This window comes from Leucopleurus acutus (assembly GCF_964270905.1).
Source record: "Leucopleurus acutus genome assembly, chromosome: 2".
NCBI classification, from domain to species: domain Eukaryota; kingdom Metazoa; phylum Chordata; class Mammalia; order Artiodactyla; family Delphinidae; genus Leucopleurus; species Leucopleurus acutus.
Window position 1 is genome coordinate 104,407,878 of NC_139143.1, and position 17,743 is coordinate 104,425,620.

General features: G+C 36.8%; 1 protein-coding gene across 2 annotated transcripts in view; it reads left to right on the forward strand.

The window, feature by feature from the left end:
- The first annotated feature begins 8,392 nt into the window (after positions 1-8,392).
- The window catches only part of DPH5 (diphthamide biosynthesis 5), a 37,017-nt gene continuing 27,666 nt past the window's right edge, over positions 8,393-17,743 (forward strand). The window contains exons 1-3 of one of the 2 annotated variants that reach the window (XM_082863042.1): positions 8,393-8,471; positions 8,818-8,975; positions 16,286-16,410. In XM_082863042.1, the coding sequence (XP_082719168.1) occupies positions 8,841-8,975; positions 16,286-16,410 (260 nt within the window). In that variant the 5' untranslated portion in view covers positions 8,393-8,471; positions 8,818-8,840. The other variant, XM_082863041.1, reaches the window with a different exon arrangement.

The following is a 17,743-nucleotide window of genomic DNA, read 5'->3' on the forward strand; positions in this document are numbered from 1 at the left end:
CATTGTGATGGGGGAAATAAATACTTATGCTTTAAAACAAGTGAATTTATTGTACACAAATTTACACAATGTTATATCTCAACTATACCTCAATGAGCTAGAAAAAATATTGCTTGTTTAAGTATAGCAAGGAGATTAAAAAAATGACAGTGTTTATCTTTAAAAATAAATAAACTTGCTTAGAAATGTTTTCAATTAATACTGTCTTTAAAAATACTTTCATCCAAGGTGAATTCCACACTGAGTCTTCAAGGGTAGGTAGGAGTTAGCCAGGTGAGGGAGAGAGGAAGTGGGAGTCTCAGGGGAGGACAAGAGAGGAAGCTGTTCCAGGCAAGTGTTCAGTATAAGCCAATGACAGCAAAGAAAGAAACAATATAGTGTGCATGGAGGACTTCTTACCAAGTTTGGTATCACTAGAGACTAATGTTCAGCACAAGAGATGAGGCTGGAAAATTGACTATTTAAAAGCTGAAAGTGAAATATATAAACTATAAAGGGGATCTATTTTGATTGTAATACAATGTTCCTCCTTTCTCTTTCAAGATCACATTTTCTATTTTTTCATGAGCAAACTATATTTACCTACTTCAGTTTTTAAATCAGCTTTTTACTGAAGTATAATTTACGTACAATAAAACTGATCAATTTTCAGTATACAATTCAATGAGTTTTGACAAATATACAACCACCACCACAATCAAGATATAGAGTATTTTCATCACTTCAAAAAGTTCCCTCATGCCTCTTGCAGTCAATCCTTTCTCCCATCTTTGGCCCACTGATCTTTCTGCCACTAACCTTTTACCTCTTATAGAATTTTATATAAATGGAATCATATAGTAAACAAACAAAAAACCACTTTCATCCAATACAAAAATTGATATTGTTTTAATATTAAAGAATAAACAGGGAAACAGGGACTTGCCTGGTGGTACACCTGCCAATGCAGGGGACACAGGTTTGATCCCTGGTCCGGGAAGATCCCACATGCCATGGAGCAACTAAGCCCGTGTGCCACAACTACTGAGCCTGCACTCTAGAGCCCACAAGCCACAACTACTGAGCCCATGTGCCACATCTACTGAAGCCTGCACACCTAGAGTCCATGCTCCACAACAAGAGAAGCCACTGCAATGAGAAGCCCGCGCACCACAACGAAGAGTAGGTAGCCCCTGCTCACTGCAACTAGAGAAAGCCTGTGCTCAGCAACGAAGACCCAATGCAGCCAAAAATAAATAAATAAATACATTTATTTAAAACTATTAAAGAATAAAGAAATTAAAGAATGACTCAAGAAAAAAATTACATATGAGGTGATAAACATCTTAATTATCAAGGAACTGCATACTAAAACCACGAGATAACAATACACACTCACCAAAATTCAAAGGACTCACCATACCAAGTATTGGCAAGGAAATGGGGGAACAGGAACTCTCATCTCTTGCTGGTGAGAATGTAAATTGTACAAACACTTTGGAAAACTGTTTGGCACCATCTACTGAAGTAAAAACACATGCATCCTATAACCTAGCAATTCCAATTCCTGGGTATATACCAAGAGAAATGAGTGCTTATGTCCAACAAAAGTCAGATACAATGTTCAGAGCAGACTTATCAAACTGTACACTTAAGATTTTGTGGACTTTGCTGTATGTAAGCTATATCCCATTTCCAAGGTACTCTTTTACTTATCCATGTTGAGATCCTGAGATTCATCCATGTTGTTTTATGTAACAGTAGTTCATTTTTTTCATTGCTGTATAGTATTATATTGTATGAATGTACCACAATTACTTTTTTAATTGTTGTTATCTAAAATTTTTAAAAATTGTTTCAAACCCAAGTGAACATCTTCTCTGCTCATCAGTAGATTTTGTTTACTATAATACTAAGAAACAAAGTCCATCTGCATGCTAGCCATCTTCTATTTTAAGTATTAACATATTGCCAAGCAACATTTATTTGGTGCCAATCAGTGTACAGTGCTAAACTCAACTAAATGATAGAAACAAAGTTTTTCTCAGAAAGTACCTCAGAGTATAATAATAATGTTTGCTTAAGATGACCCTTTGTGAATCAATAAAATAGTCCATCTAGAGGACTGGTCTATAATGAACTATGTAATGATTTCAGAGAACTATTGTGAATGAGGAAAAGAATGAGAACCAATCTAGGTGGGAGATAAGGGCTGATTCTCATAATCTGATGGACACTGTAGATTACTATAAAATTAATTTCAAACTCCATATCTGCCAGTGTTGATTGAATCTTTACTAATTGCCTGACACTATGCTAAGTCCTTAATATGTATTCTTTCATTTATCTTCACAATAATCCTATGAGGGATGGTATTATTATCACTATTTCCACAGATGAGAAAACTGAGGTTTAGAAAGGGAATGAACTACTGAAACCATATACAAGCCCCTGTGTCCCTGTCCTTTGAAGTAAAAGGCTTTTGCTTTAGTTTCCCAGGCCTCCCTTGAGTCTCAAAAGGCTGACTCAAGAGTTAATGATTAGGAAATGTGAAGATGTGGAGACAAATAGCCATTGGGCTGGGAAACTGGTAACAGTTTAGACTATAAATCTGCCACATGGCAGAATCACCGAACTCCAAGTTCCCTAAAAGATATAAAGGCCTGACACACATTCCTAAGTTGTTTTTAGAGGAAGCAGACCCCCATCAGATGTAAAAACACTGACCACACGCACATAGACCCTAGACCCATTGAAACCCAAAGGTTGATGATACTTGAAACTTTACCTTGATGCCAACAAATCTGAGAACTATGCATGAGCTGATCATGTACCCTGCAGTCCCCTCCCTCACAGGGCCTTTAAAGCCCTTCCTTGAAAGCCATTGGGGAGTTTGGGTCTTTTGAGCATGAGCTGCCTGTTCTCCTTGCTTGGCACCCTGCAATAAATGCTGCACTTCCCATCACCACAACTCATTGTCAGTAGATTGTCTTTATCGTGCACAGGTAAGCAGACCCAAGTTTGGTTCAGTAACACTACTGAACAGAAAACACCTAAACTTAAACCAAGGTTTGAGTGACACGAAAACCTGAGTTCTTAATAATTATGCAAACTTCTCTCTGCACAGTTCTTCCCTTATGAATAAAAAATGTATTTATAATATATTACCATATGTAGATATGCACTCATTCATTCTACATACATCTATTGAGCATATGTGCCAAACACTGTTCTAGGTATTTCCTTCACATTAGTAAATCAAATGGAACAACAAATCCCTGCCCTTGTGGTGCTTATATTCTAGGACAACATGGACAATAAACGTAATAAGTAAGTAAATTATACAGTTATGTTAGAAGATGATCATGTGCTCTGGGGGGAAAGAGCAGATGAAGTGATTGGAAGTATCAGTTTTATACAGATTAGGCCTCACTGAGGAGGTAAATTTTGGGCAAAGACTTCAAGGAAGTGGAGCCAGAGCCACACAGATATCTGTGGAGGGGATGGTGGTGGTGGTAGGGAGAATGGCAGGAAGTGAGGTCAGAGAAATACAAGAGTAGTAGAGTGAGGGTGTGTGTGTGTGGGTTGATAGACTACTTTTAAGAACTTTGGCTTTTGAGTGAAGGGGAAACCATCCTCCTTCTCCCACCAAATCTTGGCTAATTGAGATATGTTTCCCTAAATAAATCTTAAAAGGGCAGGATGTAGTTTTTTAAGCGTAGAAAGAGTGAAACTATGTATCCCTGATTCTACCTTTTTAGCAATATTCTTTGGAGGAAGGAATTGCCAAGTATAAAAATGGGTTAGAAACGAAGAAAAAAAGTTTACACACACAAGGAAACATTTTGGGGAGTTACTTTACACAAAAATATAGGGTTGTAAGTGATTTTCTTACAATCAGTCCACATGGTTACTCTTTCAATCTATTAAGCTAGGGTTAAAAATAACAGTAAAAATTCCATATTTTTCACAGAAAATCACTATGGATATGGAGTTTTTTAAAAAAAATATTATTGTGCATTTTACATGATCACATCATGTAAAATATGTAGATGAGCAAGATCACTGAATAAACAATTACCTTTTTTCCCCCTGAGTAAGCAAATGCACAATAATGTAACTTCAGAACTTTTCTTGATCTTAGTAAATATAACTCTGTCTTCTGAAGCAATGCTATCTTTAATTATAACTTATTTGTGAATTGTTAGAAAATAATGACAATCAATTCAGGGTTTCTAAGCTCTACGAATATTAATCAAAATTTCCTCTAACAAAGAGGCAATCTCTGGGAACAGCTTCAGAGTAAAATAATACTCTCTATTCACAATAAGGTCAGATGGAGTTTACTCAGTAGCCCTGATATCTTCTTTTCAAAAGACACACAATGAACTCAAATAGGAAAATTGATGGATGAGTCCATTCAGATGTAAGGTAATTACAATTTGTTCATAATGTAATGCAATGTCTCAACTATGTGTTATCACTTTAATATAAAACTACTATATGAAGTGTTTATGACAATGGAATGGAAAACCCATCAGTATTAACTTCTTATGACTATCTGCATCTCTTTTTCACATTTTATGACTACTGCTTGAAGGTCTTAGATTAGCTATAAGAAGAATTTCTGACAGTGAAGGTACTAAAAATGAGTTACTAACAAAGGTTACGAAAGCATCTTAAAGACCTTTCAGGAAAGGCGTGAATGTTTACCCTCAGGGATGATCTGCTATTGTCCTACATGAAAGCAGAAATAGAAAGCAGAAAACTCTTCAGGCCCCCCATGATCCTTGTTATTCTTTACACTAAAAAGGCTTTTATCCCCCCCCTTTTTTCCCCTAGAATAATGGTTCTCTATAATCATGCCCCTGTCTTCTGCTACGTATGAAATTTCATATTTGCTATGACATTAGAAATAAATATTCTATTTGCTTTCATTATCATCAAAATAATGTTACAGTGTTGATTAAAAACTAATTTGAAACTGTTTTAAAGCAAAATTCTCAAGGCCCTGCTGAAATTAGATGAAGAAATGGTATCATTTAATCAGCTATATGCTTAGATATGTATGTTTTGTTAATCTGTTACCTAGATGAGGGGTTTATCTTTCACGCAAAATGCAATCATATGCGTACTTATGTCTGTAACTCCCTTGGAAATGCAACAAAATAATAACATGGGTTGATGGCTGAGTGGGTGGATAAATATATGATTGAAAAAATACAGCAAAATGTTAAAACTGTAGAACCTAGGAGGTCACTGTATGGACACTTACTGTAAAATTGTGTTAACTTTTCTACATATTTGAAATTTTTAACGATAAATTGTTGGGGAAAATGCAATCATACTTGAAACCTGTTTTACATGGCAAGGGAGAAACCAAATCACACAGAATAATTCTGCAAAAAAAGATGAGACCAGTTTTTGCCGCTTATATTGAGTTGAGGAGGAAAATGACTGCCATAACACCTTCATCAATCTACCTCCAGAAAAGTAATCCAAATTCACACTGCTATTGAGAAATGAAGGCAGGCAGAAAGGTTGGTTTGTTCAAGAATTCTATAGTGAAAGTAAGTTCCTTTAACTGAATTTTGAAAAGTAAGACTTGAAATTACTTGTGTATCTAAAAATACAATATTTCTTTACCTACTCAGAATAACTTCATTTTCAATACAGATTTCCTGAAAGGAGATAAAGTATACCTTCCTTTGGATTACTAATTATTCTTTTTGGCAATGCCCTTTCCCTATGAAGCTGTTTGAAATCACTCAAAGAAAATAAAAACAAAAACATGTTAAAAAATGACCAGTATATTGGAAAATTTACATACTAAATATGATATCATTTAATCAGTTATATGCTTAGGTATGTATGTTTTGTGCATATAAAGTATATATGATATGTGTCATAAGCCTTTCAACATAAATGACTTTCTGAAGTGTCATAAGCAAGGCATCTTTATGTTTGATAATTCTATCAATGATTTTTTGGTAGTCATCAAAAGCATATCACTACCTGCATTTTGTAAAGACAGAAAAAGACATCATCTCAAAGAAATTGCTCAGCTAGTAGTGGATAATGACCTATTTAATAAAGATTTATTGAATACCTACCATGTGCCAGACACTGGGCTAAGGCTTAGGGATGAGAATATAAATAAAATACAGTCCCTGACTTCATGAAATTTATGGTTTGGTAAAGAAGATACACAATTACAAAACACTTAAATTGACCAACAAGTATATGTGTGGAGTGTTACTGTAAGAAAAAGGAGATACCTAACCTAGCTGGGGGATCTCTGGGACTGCTTGCTGAGTTTAGTCTTAAAGAATGGGTAGCAGTGATTTAGGCAGGAGAAAATGGGAGAGGGTAGTCTATGCTGAGGTGGCCGCCTGACTAAAGGCACAGAGCAGCATGTTGTGGGCACAGAACTGTACTGCTAGAGAAAAAGCTCATGGTATGTAATGGAGACAGATGAAGCTATGGAGGTAGGCAGTTGTCATATCATGGATGATCTTGTGGGATATATAAAGGAGCCTGGACTTTCTCTTGGCCTGATAAGGATTTAGAAGTGGAGTGACATTTTCAGATTGTATCTTAGCTAGATCTCCCTGGCTCCTGAGAGAAGGATGAATGTGAGGGAGACATGGTGACCAGCTGCAGGAGTGACATAATGAGGACCTGAATCAAGATTGTGATGGTAGGTATGGTTTCTACTGAGAAAGTCCAGCAGATTGTCAGATTAAAACGTGAGGTGATTTCCAGGTGTCTGGATTGGATAAGAGTCAATAGATATCAAAGTAGATAACACAGAAGGAAAAGCTAAGTTGAAAGCTGATGGATTCAGCTTTGGATGTGTTGGATTTGACATGCCTCTGGGTTATCTAGGTGATTTCCAGAAGGAAGTTAAATACAGGATGCTGAGGAGGAGGTCTGAATGGGAGGTTGAAATTTGAGTCAGCAAAACATAGAGATATTTGAAATCGTGAGACTGAATATTCAGGATTTTGTTTTTGTTTTTGATTTTAGCCATTCTAATAGGTGTGTAGTAGTAGCTCATGGTGGTTTTATTTTTTATTTCCCTAATGATGTTTTGCATCTTTTCAAATGTTTATTTGCTATTCATATAACTTCTCTGGGGATGTGTCTGCTCATAATATTTCCCCATTTAAAAAATTAATTTGTTTTCTTATTATTGTGTTTTGAGAGTTCTTTGTATGTTCTCAATATAAGTCTTCTACCAGATATATGCTTTGCAAATATTTTCTCCCTGTGTGTGGTTTCAGTGTTTTCTGAAGACCATAGTTTTTATTTTGTTTAAGTATAATTTTTTCATTTTATCTTCTCTGCATCATGCTTTTGGTGTTGCACCTAAGAAATCTTTGCCTAAGTAAGGTCACAAATATTTTCTCCTGTTTTCCTTTGGAAGTTTCAAGTTTTTCACTTACATCTATGAGACATTTTGAGTTTATTTTTGTTTATTGAGGAATGGATTGATATAATGTGAGTGGATGGAACCAACCACTAAGAGTGTACACAATAAGAAGGCCAAAAGGTGGATGAAATTCGGGGAGAAAAGATAAGCCTAGGCTAAAGGAAGTAGAGTTGAGCAAAAAAGACACAAGGCATTATCAGAGAAGCACAAGGAAAACTCTGAATAATCAACACTGTCTACTAAGATAAGCAATGGAACTTGTCTTCTGAACTTGGATGAGGTCATTAGTGACCTTAGGAAGAGCATATTCAGTCAAAACAAATCATTTCGACATTAGAACTTCATTAACCAACCACTTTAAGAATTCCCCCTGTGGAAGCATTGGGACGAGGTCTGAAATGCCTGAGCATTCTTAGAGGTCACTTCTCGGGGCACAGGAGGGTTCTGGCCTTCCCGACACTGACGATGACTGAGACAGATTCCCGTCACGCCCCTTGGGGCACTCCAGAATGAGGTCTTGGGGACAAGCCCAAGGAATCACCGCCCCGCTGGGAAATCTGAACTAACACTCACCAACGGGTTCGCCAAGCTGGCAGCTCACGAGGAAGGCAGCTGGTGAAACTACGGCCGAATGAAAAGGCGAGGATGGGAACGTGCGCACTTGGGCAATCCCAGGGCAGACTAGGGAAACCCCTTCCACCCGCCACCCCCTAGTGCGTCTGGAGGAGGAGAGGGGGAGGACGTGGGGCTCCTCGGGCCAACTTCGCCGCCGGCTCTCCTCGCGGGCGAAGAGCTCCGGCACTTAGCCGGTCCCAGGCTGGGGGCTTAAACATAGGGGGTCGCGGGCAGGCCTCGTCCGTTCCCAAAGATCATGCTGTGGGCACTGGTCAGACTCCCTCCGACTTGCTGACCTTTCGCCTCTCCGCCCCAGCAGCCTGGGTATCATTCTTAGTCGCGGTGGGACAAGGGCACCCAGCCAGCTGCCGGAACGAGCCATCACTTCCAGCTAGTCGTAAAGTGCCGCAAAGCGCAGCGCCGGCGCTTTGCGGCACCGTAGGTGAGGCTGCAGCGTGGATCCTCGCTCCGCGCAATTCCTCCGGGTGGGCAGCTTCTTCTGGGAAACCGCGGCAGATAGGAGTTTGGGGAGGACGCTGACCCAGCTACGATTCTCTCAAAGGGTAATTGATCCTAGGTTTGTGTAACAAGAGAGAAAGTGGGTAGGGTTGTTTATAAACAGTACAGTCCTTATTTAAAAGCCTTGAAGTAAGGTTCTTAAACCTCCCTCCTTGTGACATGCCGTCCCTCCTCGTGCTATTTTGGTTTTCGTCTAAGTGTTCATCACTAGATTTTAGGCATCCTCCATGTAGCTGACACTTGATTTTCTTATTCATTTCGTCCTGCAGTCGCCCTCCCCCTGGACTTTGAAATGCTTTACATGATCGGTTTGGGCCTGGGAGATGCCAAGGACATCACAGTCAAGGGGCTGGAAGTTCTAAGACGCTGCAGTCGAGTGTATCTGGAAGCCTATACCTCAGTCCTGACTGTAGGGAAGGAAGTCCTGGTAGGTGCTTAAGGCTTTCCAGCCTCCTGGGAAGAACGATATTTAACAGCTGATTTTTATTACACCAAGCTGAGCCGAATTTTTCAGGTCTGTTGGTTCAAATCCTTTAAAACACATGCCCTGCTTATTATTAAGAATCTGAGGAGTACAAGAATGGACATAACACACTAACCAAGTGACTTGGAAAATGAAAGGGTGCTTTTTCTTACTTTACAAGTCTAATTGTGTAGCTTTCTCCATTAAATAGTAAAGTTATTTTACACTCTTGGGGATAATTATCAGAATCCCGTATTTCATGAGATAGACAAGAAATCCTTTCTGACACAGCCTTAATGAGTTGGTAATGTATTCAGGAACCAAGCTGAAAACCTCCCCCCTTTGAAGTATTTCCATAGGGAATGGTAATCGCCTTTCTGTCTGTATCATATCCAGAGAGATCTAACCTTTGAATAGACATCTCCCAGTAAGGCTTATACCTATACACTTGGATGTGTTGAGTGAGCCTGGAACTTAGTAACCGTAGAATTTGCTAGTATATCATACATTTACTTGGCTTTGGTTAAGGGCTCAGTAAATTTTGGAGGAGGGGTCAAATTCAGGTTCATTGTCAAATTTCAAATACAATGTAAATTAAGATGAAAAGATTGATGGACATGTTATAGGAGGAGGGAGAACATTTTAGGATTGTCTGGTCTATCAAGTCTTCCAGAGAAAAAGGTGACCTAGAGAATTTCAGGTCTTCTGGCCTCTCAGATTCACAGCCCAGAGAATTCTGAAGGTCTCAGAGTTTCTTTAAAATCTTAAAGAAGGGCTGCTACTTGATTGGCCATGCGTTGAAATAAAAGTTGTGTCTAATGAACAGCTTTGATTTGTTGGCTCCAGTTTATTAAGATGGAGCCAGAATATCCAAGCTCAAGATGATAGAAATGTTCCTCTCTAATTAATGATAAAGGGCAATTAGAATGAACTTAAAATCTTTTTAGAGAATATAGACAAATCAGTAGTTTTATAGAATTGGATGTGGTTTTATGTCTTTGCTCTGTCACATGTTAACATGTGACCTTGGAGAAACCCTTTAACTATAGTTTCTTACTTTGTAAAAAGAGGACAGAAATGCCTACCTTATAGGATTTTAGCATAGCGTCTGGCACAAAAGCGTTCAGAAAACATGAGTTGTTAACAGATACATTTCCAAACGTCTCTAAACCTCAGTTTCTTCATTTGTCAAATGGAGATAATAATCAGTTGGAAGGCTATTAAGATTATATCATTTATTAAGATGATGTATTTGAAAGTGCTTTGCAAATTTAAGTGCTAGCTAAATATTAATTTTGGCTGCTATGTTTTTTTAGGTTTTTTTTTTTTTTTTTTCCAAAAACATATTTGTAGAGTTACTACATACAGGGTCAAGATCTGGGGCTGAGCTCAACCTCACAGGTAGATTATATGTACTTTGTTAAGGTACTAGAATTCTATTCCTCAACAATAAAAAGTGCTAATATTTTTAGAACACTTATTATGCACTGTTTTAAACACTTTACATATAGAACAGGATTATTACTCTTTAATTACTGTTCGCAGTTTTAGAGTCACAGAGAAACTTGTCCAGGGTCATACAGATAGTGAATGATAGAGCCAGAATATGGGCCAAAGCAGTCCTCAGTTGAGATCCACCACTTTTGACCATACTGTGTCTCTGTACTCTTAGGGATAGATAATAGCTTCACAAAATATAACGTCACAGAACACCTACAGAGAAGTTAGAATTCAAGTAAAGTGGTCAATCCTGGATCCCCCCGTCACAAAGTTCCACTGATCTGCTCTCCGTGAGCCCCTCTGGGTCCTCAATTCATGTTCTTCCCTGAACAACTTTCCATATATCAGCCACCTTAAATGAATCCTTTCTGGAATAAAGTAAGGTATGAATAAATACAATCATGCCTTATGTTGCCCAGTAAAATTTTAGAACCACTTTATCTTCAGCCACTTTCTTCCTTTAATTTCTACCTTTTCTTTCTTTTTTAAACAAATTACTTAAAAAGTTGTTAAGATGTGCTCGTACAATCTGGTCTCAATAACTCTAGATAGTTATTATACAGTGAAAAAAAGATGGGAAAATTCTGTTTTCTGCAATGAATATATGCTTCCTTTTATCACTAATTACACGAAATATTTTTTTTTAAAAAAGGGCCACATGGATGTTGCTAAAGAAATCTAGAATTTATCTGTTCTTACATTGAAAGCTATTATTTTCAAATTGCCAGATGGGTAGTATCGTTTATATATTCCCTATTATTCAGAAGTTAATTAAACTAGAGACAGTGAATCCAGGAAAGACTTTTAGTTTTGGTATATACAGTTTGGATTTCTTTAGGCACTTTCTGTGGCTAAATTATTATCTTATGTGCCGGTTTGATGTAACGCACCTATATACGTTATACAACGAGATATAAGCTATGATCTTTGTTCTTAAGTGGGTCATGATTCATCTGTGTTTACCCAGGAAAACTTAATAATACTGGAAGATGTAAATAACAATTCATGACAGTAGTGGAAGAGAGAAACTATAAAATTATATTGCTGACAAGAACTTGATTATTTTATTTAAGCCAACACTTTTTCACCAATTAAGTAGTAGAAACTATCTCAAATAGCTACTAGGTATTAATTACAATTGACATACATGTAAGAGAGAAGGTCACTTCTGGCTGTGCTGGTCAGGGAATACTATGGAACAGATGGAATTTGAGCTATGTTTTCAAACGACACATCTCAATTGTTTTATTTTTGTTTTGTTTCTTTTGTTTAAATCATGGTCCAAATACAAAATGGTAATATTTGTATAGTTCTTCAGGATAAATGGAGGAAGCTGCTCATGGCCTGCGAGGACTAACTTCGGGGCCCTAGCTACCCTGCATAAAGCAGAGATCATTCATCTCTGCTTGTCTATGCCCCATTTGCAGTTCTGTGAAGTCCTGCAGTCAACTAATGTTCTGTGTCCTTGGGCAGTCATTTAAATTTTCTTTGCTCTTTTTCTTATCTGTAAAACAGGAATAAAAATAGTGCCTATGTCATAAATTGTGGTAAAGATTAAACGAATTCATATGCACAAGTTCTTAGAAGAGTGCCTGACCACAGAGTAAGCCCATTGTAAATGTATTATTACAGATATTGTTATTATAGATGATATTTGATAAGGGGAAGAGCAAGAGACAGTTATTACTATAGATAAGATTTGGTAAGGGGAAGAGAAAGAACATTCCTTGCTGAAGAAAAAATAATAGTGAGCAAAAGCAGGGAGGAGAAAAACAAATATTTGCTATAACTTGTTCTTGGGCAACACCAAAATAACTTTCATTTTCCTCTGGTGTATCTTTTCCCTCTTTTTTGCCTTCCAGTTTTATTGAGATATAATTGATATACAGCACTGTAAAAGTTTAAAGTGTATAAGTGACATAATGATTTGACTTTCTCACATCATGAAATGATTACAATAACTTTAGTGAACATTCATCATGTCATATAGATACAAAGTAAAAGAAAAAGAATTGTTTTCCTTGTGATGAGAACTCTTCGGATTTACTCTCTTAACAACTTTCATACCTAGAGTACGGCAGTGTTAATTATATTTATCATTATTCCTTCTCCTTTCTTCCTAACATATTTCACCTCGGTATACCAGCCAACTCTGTTTCCTTGTCCTCCTATCTAACTGCTGTGGATTGAGATTGGAGGGATAGGAGAGAACAGTAAAGAACTTTGCATTGAGAAAAATGAGGCCATCATCTATGACCTTTATTAGCTTCCTGTTTATCCTTACCCTAAATCTGAATCTGTCCTCCCTCCAGTCTTAGAAAATGACTTGTAAGATGAGGTTCTCTTCCTGTTCAAGTCTAATGCCATCTAGATGGGTTTTCTTTCAAACTTCTTCTCTCCGTTCCTTTGGAACCTTACTCCTGTCAATTATTCTTTCTTCTTTATGTTCGATCTATATTAATATCCTTTTGTCCTCTCAAGGGTCAAATACAGTTGACCCTTGAACAACTTGAGTTGGAACTGCACAGATCCACTTATATTTGGGGTTTTTTTTCCATAGTAAATACTACTGTACTACTTGATTCGAGGTTGGTTGAATCCACGGTTATGGAGGAATCACGGATATGGAGGGCTGACTATAGGTTATACTCAGATTTTTGACTTTGTGAAGGGTCGGCACCCCTAACCCCTGCATTCTTCAAGGATCAAGTGTATTGTCCATTCCGAAAACTCTCCTTTTTTAAACCTCTTTTCCCCATAGTTATTATTCTGTTTCTCTCTCCTGTTTCCAAAGCTTTTTGAAAAAGTAGTATACTTCTCTTGTCCCCCCACGTCCCCTTATGTCTCAAGACTCCTACAAGCTGAATTCCATTTCTCTGAAATACTTCTCTGTTTATTGAACAATTATTTAGTACCTGAGAACTCCAGAGGATAGTTTTGAATTTTTGTCTGTTTTACTTCTTTTGACATAGTTGACTATTCCTTGAAACCGACTTTCAAGACATGGCTCTCTATTGGTTTTATTCCTGCTTTTTCATTTTTCTCGGTCCCCTTTGTAAGCTCCTTATTTTTCCATTCCTACTTTAAATGTTAGTGTTTTTGTTTTCTTTTTAAGATTTTGTTCTTGCATTTGTTTCCATATGCTACTTTGAGCCTTTACTCTTCTACTTTTTGACTAAGTAATATGTTAAATAGTTTGAAACTCAAAGATACTAAAAGGTATATATACATCAAAAGATTTCTATCACAGTTCTTCCTTCTGGAGGCAATCATTACTAATTTCTTGTGTATCCTTCCAGAAATACCCAAAAGTAATTTTAGCTGTTAGTTTTTACTTTCTTCCCTATATACAAAACCCACCAATGGAAAACTAAGAACTAATTTTGAGTTTTACCTTCATTTTCACGAGTGGAGAAGATTAGGGCTGAGATACGAAAACTGTCTAATCAATCATTGGATAATATATAGTATAAATTTAAAATCATTTGTTAAATGGTGCTGCTTGTTTTTTAAATTTTCCTTTCCTGACCCTGACTAGCTTTGATGTTCCTATAGCACATATAATGTGGTAGTTAATTCCCCGCTAGACATTATGCTCCATAGGGCAGAGGTCATGTGTGTCTCATTCACACTGTTTCCCAACATCATGCATAGAGCTCGGCCTGGAGGTCATACACAGAAATATTTTTCAAATGAGTGGTTGAACGAATACATAAATAAGTGGTTAAGATAAAAATAATGTAGTACCAGTCTATTTCTGCTTTAGCAATCTCTTCCTTTTTTTAAACATTCTTTTTAAAGAGGATCAACCTTTGATTATATTGAGGTGTTAATGTGTGTTTCTCTTTAAGGAGGATGTTTTAAAAAAAATAAATAATCTGTTGTTTCAATTAGATAATGAAATATTTGTTGGGTTAGGGTAAGTGATAAATATGAAGTGATCATGATAAGTCTTGAGGAGAGAGTGGGTTTTCTGTTAAGTCATTTATAAAATATTGGATAGGATTACTGCCAGCATTAACCTAGTAACATGTGACTCCTTGATTTTTAAGAAATGTTAGAAGTTCAGAAAAGAACATTGTTTCCTTCAGTTTTCAATAATCATATGTGTGTTCTCTTACATATGTGAATATAAATGTTCCACAGCTGTTTTTTGTTTGTTTTGTTTTGTTTTTTGGCTGCATTGGGTCTTTGTTGCTGCACATGGGCTTTCTCTACTTGTGGCGAGCAGGGGCTACTCTTGGTTGCAGTGTGCGGGCTTCTCATTGCGGTGGCTTCTCGTTGCAGAGCACAGTCTCTAGGCGCGCAGGCTTCAGTAGTTGTGGCACGTGGACTCAGTAGTTGTGGCTTGCAGGCTCTAGAGCACAGGCTCAGTAGTTGTGGCGCATGGGCTTAGTTGCTCCACAGCATGTGGGATCTTCTCTGACCAGGGATCGAACCCGTGTCCCCTGCATTGGCAGGTGGATTCTTAACCACTGCACCACCAGGGAAGTCCCCTCTACAACTGTTAAGTTTATTGGGCTTACAAAATAAAAGTAAGTTGTATAAAAATGAAGGATTAAGAAAAAATATGTGGTACAAGTGAAAATAAAACATTTTCATCTCTGAAAACATCATTGTCATTGGGAACTTCTGGAACGTTATCTCTAAGAAGATATTCAGAGAAAAGGAAATAATCTTTTTTCACATTTGAGGAACAGATTCTAGTTAAGTATTAGGAAGTAATTATCACAGTTGAAACTGTAGCCTTTATCTTCAAATGCTTAATCATTTGTTCATTTACTCATTTGCTTGACAAATATTACTGAGTAGCAGATACTCTTCCATTACAGCAATCCTTATAACTTTTGACATATGATATAATCCTTATGACAAAAATAAACTTCTCAGCATGTAAGAAATAGTATTATTTATCTGTGCATCCACTTTTACTATATTTGAGTTATATTCGATATATTACGCCACAGGAAATCTGTTATAAGATTCATGATCTTGCATAATAGGTTGTAACCACTACCCCATGACAACTAGCACACTCTTACTTCCATGCTGCCATTCCAGTTAAGGTCACCCTCCTGGGTTTGTGCTTTAGAGTTGAACTTCTGCGGATTCGTTCACAAAGCAGTTTGTATGGAGAATTCTTATATATTTAGAATTCTTTTCTTGCTCCTGCAACTCTGCCTTTTTTAGCAGGAACTAGGAAATACAGTTTTAAATTAGTCTTTCCTGCAATTATGCAGGAATGTTTGCTGGTTCTGTAAACAACTAAATCTTAATTTTCTACTGTTTCTCATTGAAATTATCTTCTTTTTTAGTCAAGGTCTCATAGATTTCCCAAGGAAAATTTAATCAAACCCAGCTACCATGTATGTGTATAATTATTGTTTAATATATTTATTCTGCAGTACAGTGTTTCTGAAGTCAGGCTCATGCATACATGTTCTCTATTCATCCTACAATGTTTGGCCTGGTCTATTAGACCCAAATTTAGAGGTTAATTTAAAATGCAAAGAGCCTGAGGTGTTAGGAGGTCTACCTCCTCTTGGGATATTAAGATAGCCCCAAAGACAGAGTTTAATTGCAACATGATACAGAGGCCTAGCTCATTGAAGTGTTGTAGTCAATGATCTGTTTGGATGGTTGCCAAGATTTGCACAGGCCCCAGACAAAGACTTTTTTGTGTGTGTGAGAGAGGGGTGTGTGTGTGTGTGTGTGTGTGTGTGTGTTGAAATGGTCACCTGTGTCTCATTTTTATATTGGACTTAAATCTATAGGAAGAGTTTTATGGAAGAAAATTGATTCTCGCTGATAGAGAAGAAGTGGAACAGGAAGCAAATAATATTTTAAAGGATGCTGATATCAGTGATGTCGCATTCCTTGTAGTTGGTGATCCATTTGGGTAAGTCAAAGGAGATATTTTGAGTTTTAATTTATTTACTTTTTTAATCATTAAGAATTCTTTTATTACATTTAAAACTTTATCTTCCAGGTCCTGATAGGGGACTGTTTACCTAGGCTCTGTCTAAAATTTTGTAATTTAAACTTTAATTGTCTTTGAGATTAATGAAGAAAATTTATTGGGGAAGGATGTCATCATGTATCGCTTACATTGATTATCAAGTGTCAACTCTAAAGTTTATATCGTTGCTTCAGCTATTTTTTTAGAAAGTCACTTAGGGCATCAAATAACCTAAACTAGTATATCATTATTAAATAAGTATCTTACATTATCAAGAGTTGTACCTGCCATTTATTTTGCAGGTAAGTGCAAGTATCTTCTGCTAGCTTTGTCCTCGGCTTTTTTTTTCTTTTTTAATCATCTACTATTTAGCAATACTGTTGTCACTTTACTTGCCTTGAATTTATCGTTTATCAAGCCTCAGATTTCAATTTCTTATATCCACTGGGAGCTCTGTTCTTCCCCATTACTAAAAAGATGGGCTTATACTTGTCTAGTCAAGCATCATCAATCTGTAATGTCAAGCCAAACAGAACAGTTCTTTTTCTCCAGCTGGTGACCCAGGATTTATGTCACAGGTTTAAGGAACATAAGGACAATTAAATCACTGTGAACCCACCACCAAGGATATTTTTCAAAACAATTACATGTGCATGTAATTGTTTTGTGCATGTTAGTTACATGTGCATGTGTCTGTCAAAAAGAAAGTAATTTATATCAATATGAGGTGCCAGAGATTATGTATCATTATGATACTTAGTTGCAAATGGTATCCGGTCACTGATGAAGTCCAGTAAACCCATGCTACTTGAAGTGAGATTTGCAGGCTATTGCCAGCGCACAAACTTACCAGTCCATGATGAGATAACTACAGAAATTGAAAGTAGGCATTTAGAAACTTTTATAGCAATTTTACAAAATAATTTTATCTCTGCTGAAACTAATAATAAAAATTTGGAGCTTGTATTTTGTATTATTTTATATTTTATTTTTCTAATAGTTTTTTTTTTTGCATTTTACAAAACTAACGTTCTATGACAATTTAGAACTTAAAAAATATTGGCCTTTCACACAGTTTGAGAAGCACTGCTGTTGACTTTTGTTTTACCATGTTTTTCATATCCTTTCATTCCTTTCCTCTGTGGCAGCCACTATTCTACCTAATCCAAGCTCTCATTATACTAATTTAATATAGTAACCGTTTACCTGGTCCAGGTGTAGATTCTTAACTCATTACCTATGCTGTGATCAAATTCATGTTTGTAGATCCACA